Here is a 9087-nt window from a genome sequence, read left to right on the forward strand (position 1 = left end):
AGACTAAGGAGCTGCTTATTGTTAATCCCCATGGGATGTATTTTTAAACGCAGGTGAAACCGAAAGACTGACATTATAAATATATTATAACAGGACATACGAAGGCATACTTTGTATGTCATTAGCTTTCTTTTGTAATGGGGATTTTTCTCTTTGTTGATCGTTGCATAGTAATGTATGTGACATTGATGAGAGTATTAATAGTGCATTAGTTCCAGTCAGATTAAAGGTTCTGACGTCAGTGATGCTTCAGAAGGCAGGCAGATAATCTTAGTTATATGAAATATTTGAAAGTACGTGTCTTTGCATATCTAATCCTCTACTGTGATCTTATTCAATGACGATATGGGAACACATATCGTCGTTGAATAAGCTCACACACTGAGGTTCTTTGGTTCCAACCACAGAGGTTTACCTCAACCAATGAGATTATTCCTGCTTCCACAACAGCTCAGCACCTGACATATGTGTGCTTACCAACTTTAAAACTAAATGTACAGTGATACAATGCTCTCGTTCTATAAACACTTCCAGGTGACACAATTCTTAATCCACACCCACATTTTTATTTGAGTTAAGTGTGGCAAGTTTCACATTTTAGGGCAAAGGTCCAGCAGGCAGAGTGAATATTCATCTATGGAATCACATTTTAATCAATAAGCCTGTGACAGACAATTTCAAGTATAATTTATTGTTATCCTTTCCTCTATACCAATTCTTATGGGATGTATTCCTGCTGTTACTGTACATTAATACTCATACTGTATATGACTATAATGCAAACAATAAATATCAAAATGCTGTACAAAAAACAGGATGTACAGGAAATCAGTTAGGAAAGACACTCCTTATAGCATAAAGCATAAAAAATACAAAAAAGGCACTTAAGATAGATAAAGATATCAGATACACACTCACATATATATGTACATATACAGTATACTAAAAATTCAGATACTTGAGCCCATGTTGTCACACAATTCACCTGAAAAGTTACTTTTACAATTATATCAGATACACTTGGCTGGGCGTAGAGACCTTGTCAGCTAATGATAAACAAGGCCTCATTCTACAGGAAGAACAGCTGACAGGAAGTCAGCAAGGAGCGCTTGAACCCTGATCATACGCATCACTGCTGTCTTACACCTCACATCACTTTTTAATTTCACAGATATCAGTAACACAATTGTCTGTTTGAAATAAGACCTAGAAATGAACACAACACCTTATCTTGTCTGTGTAGGCCTCTGCCGAGTCCCTATTGGCTGACTTGATAGACCAATACTAATATTGGATTTTTATTAAAAACTTAACACAGGCAAGGTGATGCTGTCAACCTCTGATGTGATGAGTGATATGATATGTTTCTTAACAGCATCTCAGAGGTGAGTGTAAATTCTGCTTTACTTCCTTGAGCAGCTGCTAACCCTTAAAAAATCATTTTAAATGTCTTTCAATGGAGAGTTAAATTACGGAAGCTTTGTACATGCTAATTAAGTCGAGACACGACAGGCATACACATGCACTGGTCAATACAGGTTTTTATAACGTGTCTTCTTTCAGACTAGTGGAAAGAAAACATCCAAAATACACATTTAGGTGTTTATGTTACTAATTGTGTCTATTTGTGGCTGTAGATTTCTCTTAAATTCTCCAAAGGTTTGCCTTATTTGCATATTTAAATATAACATTTCAGAAAACTTGCAATACAAAAAATAGTTGTCTTAATGTAAGTAATCAACTGTGGAAGTTTCATGGTGATATATATTAGTTAAAATCTTTACTCTTGTTTTAGCGACTCCTGCACCCTCATTTGCTACAGCTCTGGATGAAATAATACTTTAGTGGATTGTGTTTTGGCACGTAAACAGACAGATTTTAAGATGTTGAAAATATCAGCAGCTACACAAACATACCCCTCGAAGTTCACAGGGATAAAGTCAACAGCATCACCACATACTGGACTATGTGTAGTCTGGTTAAAAAATGAATGATTACTGCCACATTATTGCAAGGTTACACAATATTAGAACAATCAGTCATGTTCGTGACCAGTTTGTAGATTATACATAGATCTGTTTCTAAATCAACCATCTGGAGAAACCTACAGCGCTTTCAACAGGAAGACACAGATTGTCAAAAAAGTGCAACACACCACACACACTACCTGTTAGATCACATTAACTGCATTCACAGTCCACAACCAACCACCTGCTGCAGTTATAAATATAAATATAAAGGGACTTTTAGGTGACCCATCATATTACTTTCTACCAACACTGCTCCCTTTGCAGCAGCAGCAGCAGCAGCAGCAGCATCTTGACCTCTTGTTACACACTATCGTCAGCCATCATTTGCCCATAGCCACTTTTCCAGTGGACCTCGTCATAGTTCACAGGAGAGTAGTGATGTCACTAAAAAGCCTCACTATTTTTAACTCTTTCTTTTACATGTAAGTCACTAACAAGTCGTCTACAAGTCCATAGTTATGTACAATTGTTCGGGGGGAGCAGCTACCTTAAACGGCTAGAGTACCGTACAATTGCAGCGGAGATAAATATTGAGTTGTGCCTGCTATTATCAACAACAATGTGGGGGTTTCAAGTCAATTTTAAAAAATGTGGTTTCAAAGTATTGCTATGATAAAGCACCCTGCTTTGTTCACTCTTCCTCTCTTTTGTGTTCTTTATGTCCTTTTCACAAGATTTGGAATAAAAAGAAAACTAATTCTTCCTGTTCTCCTTCTTCTCATTATAAGTTTCCCGTTACAGCACCTGTACAAAGCTCTAGCTACAGTGTTTGAGGAGAAGACTGGACTTTGTTTCCCAAAACCATTGCAAGACCAAATCAGCACCTTTGGTTCTAAAATGGTCTGAAGTATCAGTAACCACGTTTCAGACCAAAACATTCAATAAGGCTTCTGCCTAAGTGTGTATTCACAGCCCTGATGAGGAAGAGCCTTGTTACACACATGTGGGTCTCTACTGGTTTGGATGGTTTTGGGATTGGTCCAAGGCGAGTTTGTTATGTGACCTGCCACCTCCCCTGTCCCTCAGTCCCACCCCATAATCAGCACAGTTAAACAGATTTATCAGTGAAGAAATAACATCATTGTTTATGGTAAGCCCTTAACCTGAATTGATTCTAATGACACGTTCGTCAAACAATAACTTTTTTTTTTTACTTTACAATTGAACCCCTCATTTTAAAAACAGCTGTTTTTGTTTCGATAACAATCAAAGCCAATCCCCTACAAAGGAACAATGTCATTGTACTCGTTCCTTTCTCCTCTAGCTCCTGCCATCATCAACGCTCCCTCCAGTCCAGCCATATTGGAAGTGAGTCCTGTGCAGCCCTTCAGCCCTCCTCCAACCAGCTCCTGGCACGTCATGGCATCATGGGAAGACACAATAATCCCACTACCTGCAGATGGGCAGGTGGAGATCTCCTCCCCCCTCCTCTGTTGCTCTGGTGTTGGAGCAGGAGCTCTGATCCCACTACTTCCAGCACCTACACTACCTGCGACACAACCACCTCTCCTTTTAGGCGGCGGACCCCAGAGGAAGGCGTGGGCGGGCCTGTAATGCTGGCGGGCGTAGCGGAGCAGACATCTGCGGGTGGCTGGCAGACGGATGGTGTAGACAAAGTACTCCAGGACGCTGTGCTGCATGTTGGGAAGAGTGTTGCGGCACAGCGACTCCTCCAGGAACAGATGAACCAGAGGGGCCTTGAAGGCCTCGTAGCCCAGCTCGCCCAGAGACTTCAGGATGCGAGTGATCCGTAGGTAGTTGTGCTGTGACCTTGAAAAAGCAAAGCGGGAGGTGGAACTTTACTATGACACTTATAAAATGTAACCTTGTATCAGCAATAGATGAAATATTACATCATATTGAATGGTACTGTATAATGACATAATGAGAGAGACAGAGAGAGACAGAGACAGAGACAGAGAGAGAGACAGAGAGAGAGAGAGAGAGAGAGAGAGAGAGAGAGAGAGAGAGAGAGAGAGAGAGTGAGAGCTGTCAGAGTTTCTATCGTTCATCAAATCGCTCTGAAAGTAAAACCCAACGATATGGACGTCGTTAAAGCTGTGGTGTGGACTCCATCATCCACTTGAATGGGAAAGTTTTTTGAAACGATTCATATTTATAGTTATCTTTAGTTATAATTTGTGGTGTGGACGGCCCCTTAAAGACTATCAACCTAAATCTAAATCTTCCTCTTGATGTTCGTAAAAGGATAACAAGCATGTAAATCTTGATGTTTTTTCTGCTCGTCCTTTCTGTTTGTTACAACCTGAATGCTGTGTATCTGAACTATTAGTCAAACAGGTAATAAACGCAGTAGATGAGAACCTGTAACCATGGTAACTGTTCACATCAAAGATGCCGACTGGCCTCATAATGCTTAAGACATTAAAAAGACTTTACAAAAATGTCACCAACATTTTCATGAAGTTGAAGTGTGAAGTATTTGTACGAGTCAAATGAATATACATTTCCTGCAAAAGACTAAACCTACATGAAAATCAGCTGCTAAAATTAACCCTGCATGACTGCATGATGAATTATTAAGAAGAGTTTGTTTCTGATGGTTGTTTGGCCCGAGAGCAATCTAGAAACCACATTGCACCAGATGCAATAGCTGTTGTGCATATGTGATGGGATATTAAAAGCAAGAGAAGGCAATACAATTGTACTGAGCAGCTGCTTTATGGTGGAGAATTAGTTATTTGTTGTTTTTCACGAGGTTTGGATAATGGCAACAATTAGCATCGGATGCTCAGGTTTAGAGGTGGTTTTAGGAGGTTATAGTAGTAGCAGGACATACATGTATTAAAAGTGCTCAATGTGTGACTTTCAGGTGGTTCTTTGACAAGAAGACGCAAGGGCTACTCTCAGGCCATGAAACTATCGAAATAAGAAAAATTCCTTTAACCATCTGTTTGTTGACTGAAAACATGTTGTTTCACATTTGGTTACTGATAGAAGAACAATTAAGTTCCATGGGATTTAGAATAATTGCCTTGCTAAAGGGCACAAAAGCAACAATTACCAGAAGTTCACACAAATTCTGGCCACAATTGTATACCCCTAAACTGCTGCACAATGTGTTTACGTGTGTGTGTGCTTACTCATTAAGGTGCTGGAAGCGCTCCTGCCAGTTGGGAGCCGGAGCAACATTCCCACTCTTATCCAGCAGTTTGATGCCATAGAAGTCCAACATCAGGGAATAGGCTGCCAGGAATCTCCTCTTAGCTTCGCGAGTGCTTTGAAACTCCTGACAGGATTAAACACAGCAGGTCAGAGATCAGCAGACACAATACCACCTATTTTAGCTGAACGTCATTTCAAATGTAGAAATATCCCTAAGGAATGTTTTCAACGTATTGGTTGAATGGAAGATGTACTCTTCAAACAAATCAGACATGTAGCACTCAGCTCTCGGGTCTTTACGTATAAACAGTATGTGGACTTTGTGCTTACTTTGATCTCGTCCTGAGTCAGTTCATGTGCGTAGAAGTTGAGCCCTTGTTCTCTTAATGGGAACAGCCTGCCACAAGGAACAAGGAATTACAAACACAAGACTAAATGAAAATGTGTTCATAACAGTTGCTAAAAGTGAAAATGTATGCTGAAAATTAAATACTAGTCTGATTTGACATTTCTCCTTATCATATTGATAATAGTAGCTCATCAGCTGTGAGGATGCTGTGTTATTGTGAGACAGCTTTAGTCTCAGTCTTTAGAACAACATCATGCAGCCATCAGGTGCATATTTAAGATCCTTCTACAAAGCTCTCATTTTACAACGAGTCAGCTGGAATCATTAAAATGTCAGTTGGAGAGTTTTTAGCCAACTCATGGATCTAACTTTAGCTTAATCAGCTAGCTACAGTAGCTATAGCTGACCATCCCTGGCTAGAAATGAGTCTGCTTTTGTCTACCTCTGTCTAAGACTCATTGATTCAAAAAAGCCTTTGGATGGTTGTAAAGTACACGCAGTATGTGGCATGTAAGTTTGACCTGTAGCGTAAGAAAATAAAGCGAACAGTCAATTTCAAATCCTTTCCCATTCCAAGACATTTTACATCCAGGAAACGCAGCAGCTGATAAAATCCTCAATTTATTTTTAGTGACATTTATTACATTTATTACAAGCTTTGACACCATGCACCAGGCTTTATACCATGCAATTAGGAATCCAGACACTTCTGAAGAGTTTTTGCAATCGCATACGAGGTAAAAGAAAATGAAAATAGACAGATGAAATGTCTCACCATTGAATGTAGGTGTGATTGTGCTCCAGTTTGTCATAGTCACCTCTCCACTTCGTGAGAATCTCCTCTATATAGATACCTGAGAAGAGACAGGGGCTAATTAGCTGTGTGTGTGTGTGCGTGTGCGTGTGTGTGTGTGTGTGTGTGCGTGCGTGCATGCATGTGTGTGTAAGTGTGGTTAAACATGTGATCAGTCACTAATCTGCTGGTCTTTCCCTGTCAAACATGACCTTCAGCCAAACAACACTCACTAAGCCCAAAACCAACATTTCTTCTCTCCACAGTGACAGGAGTGTGTGTGTGTGTGTGTGTGTGTGTGTGTGTGTGTGTGTGTGTGTGTGTGTGTGTGTGTGTGTGTGTGTGTGTGTGTGTGATCTCACCATCAGGAACTAGAGGGATCTTGTTAAGGTAGAAACGCAGGTTACGATACTCGTTAGGTTGCCGGGACTTTCTGTAGTTCTAAAAACACACACAGAACAAAGAGATCCCACTGTGTGTCAACAATAAGGGAACACATGTGCTTTCAATATCTACATTTGTGGGGTTTTCAATGGCACATCGTTTATTTTCTGTAAGTGCATGTACCGGGTAGCTATGACGGTATTTGTAGAGGTCTCTGGCAGCGTAGAAACTCCTCTTCATCTTTGGAACAGACTCAGGAGAATCTGTTAGCTGAGAGAAGAAAGAAAGTAAGAAAGAAAGAAAGAAAGAAGGAGAGGAGGAGGAGAGAAGGAAATAAAGAAAACCAGAAAGAAAGAAGGAGAAAAACATCCCACATTTTAACAGATGCAGTACAGCACTCATCTACCATTCAGCTGAATTAAAAGCACTGACTTTGCTTTTGAGGTCGAGGGCTGTCATCATCCATTTCTCTCTAGCAAAGGAGGACAATTCACATCAGTGCTGCCATGCAATCGCTACAAAAGGATGCTAGAAACTAGATCTGATTTTCAAATTAAATCTGGGTCATACTAACTTCCACTCAAAAAGGCTTGCAGTGTCACAGCGGGCCTGATCCTGTAATATCTAACCATCTATACCATATGCTGTTTTTATTTATTTGTTTATATGTTTACTTTTTATTTGTTGTTCATAAATTGTATTTATTTTTCTTTAGACTATGTGTACTGTTTGTAAATTGGTGTCAAGCATATACAGCTGTCTTTAATTTCAATGTAAGGTGGGTTCCTTTTACAAGCCCTCAATGTTTTTTATTCCATTCCAACTGTGTTAGTGTATATTTTTTCTCTTTTGTTTTATTTTATTATAAGGACAAATAAAGAACTAAAGACCTGATTCTGAAATAACATTACTACCTGCAAACTGCATCCTAACTTTTGAGAAATCAAATATTTCTGGTTGTTATTGTTGCTTTAACCAATATCTAACAAAGAGTGATTCAGTCAGTAAATTACAGTTTTTCAAATAGTCCTGTTATAACCTGACGGTTTTAATATTCTGAAACCGTGTGCAGTAGTCTAATAACAGACAACTATTCTGATAGTTCAGGGCACACGGAGCAAATATGAGGCTTAAGTATTGTATTTTCTTATAAACCAGCGGACAGAAAGTATAACTTTAATAGGAAAAGTAATAATGGGAATAACCAACCATCTTTGATAATTAACTAGCAAAATGATGTGTACAGTATGCAGTCCAAAATGCCATGTTTGCAGGCATATCATCAGCAGAAACAGGTATTGGCATACAGCATCATGCAGTGTATAAAATAATATTGAATATACTGTATATCAATTCATCCTAAATGTGACATAAATTGCTCACTGCTACCCATCACTGGGAGTGTATCTTGGGGAAAGTGTCAGTAACAGTGAAGTGTTGCTTGGTGGATTAAATGGCACAATGAGGAGTAGTAAGTAGCCTAAAGTTCACACCATGTGAATGTAAATCTTATCTTGTAAAATTGACATATTTTTTAATGAAGTTTGGCGTGGGCTGGATACTCGCCTCCTCACCAGGCAGCAGCATGAGTCGGGGCTAGTCGGTTGCCCTTTCTGTGTCCTGGCCTTGTTAATAATGTGTGCTGCCGGGGCACACATGTGTCCCGGTTTTGCCCCCCATTGTGTCATTAATGACATACTACACAACCCACACTGTACCTGCAGGGACGCATCCTCGGGGTCTCCGGCGGCCCGGTCGCTCTCCGCCGGGCTGACGGAGTCGCAGATGCTGCTGTCATCTTCAGCCACCGGGTCGTCGCTGTCCGACCCCCACGTCGAGTCGCATTCCTCAACGGTGCTCGGCTCCTTGAAGCGCCAGCTTCCCAACAGATTTCCCATTTCCCAAAAAAGCATGCAACACCTGCTCTCTTCTATTGTGCCCCTCTTTACACAAAATACTACATCATTTGGTCCACAACCTGGTATCAGTGTTTGCAGCGCGCTGGGCTCACACTTCCCTCAAAGCGGAGCGTTTAAATGGCAGAAAAACGGGAAATTCCAGATCAGCAACGATGACGCGTGTTTCTGTATGAGGCGTGATTAGTGCCACAAAGCAGCAAGAGGAGGTCTTAAAGCTACAAACAGAGAATTCTGAACTAATAAAAGTATGAATCGTCTTGATGGTTCCTATAAATATCATTGAATGCCAGTGATTGTATTGCCATCTGTCTAAATAACAAAACAGGGTTTAGTGTTACAGCCACAGCTTTGAGTGATTATTAGCATTAAACAACTTGCTACCATCAGTTAATGTGGCCATGTAGCATGTAGAGAGAAAGAAGCTGATGTTGCTGTCTTTTCTCACTTGTATGTATACTCTGACGGTTCAGCTCAGCTAGTTTAAAC

At 40.2% G+C, this 9087-nt stretch overlaps 1 protein-coding gene across 2 annotated transcripts; it reads right to left on the minus strand.

Annotated features, from left to right (window-relative positions):
• Positions 1-543: 543 nt before the first annotated feature.
• On the minus strand, positions 544-8700 carry LOC115020239 (opioid growth factor receptor-like protein 1). 2 transcript variants are annotated; one of them, XM_029450193.1, is made up of 8 exons: positions 8401-8700; positions 7115-7154; positions 6866-6952; positions 6661-6739; positions 6281-6359; positions 5487-5553; positions 5135-5280; positions 544-3800 (listed from the first exon to the last, which is right to left on the minus strand). In XM_029450193.1, the coding sequence occupies exons 1-8, from the start codon at positions 8478-8480 to the stop codon at positions 3251-3253; spliced, it is 1128 nt and encodes a 375-aa protein (XP_029306053.1). In that variant the 5' UTR covers positions 8481-8700; the 3' UTR covers positions 544-3250. The 2 variants fall into 2 exon arrangements, with proteins under 2 accessions (XP_029306053.1, XP_029306052.1); XM_029450192.1 differs by lacking the exon at positions 7115-7154.
• Between the last annotated feature and the right edge of the window lie 387 nt (positions 8701-9087).

Source organism: Cottoperca gobio, chromosome 15 (assembly GCF_900634415.1).
Source record: "Cottoperca gobio chromosome 15, fCotGob3.1, whole genome shotgun sequence".
Lineage (NCBI taxonomy): Eukaryota > Metazoa > Chordata > Actinopteri > Perciformes > Bovichtidae > Cottoperca > Cottoperca gobio.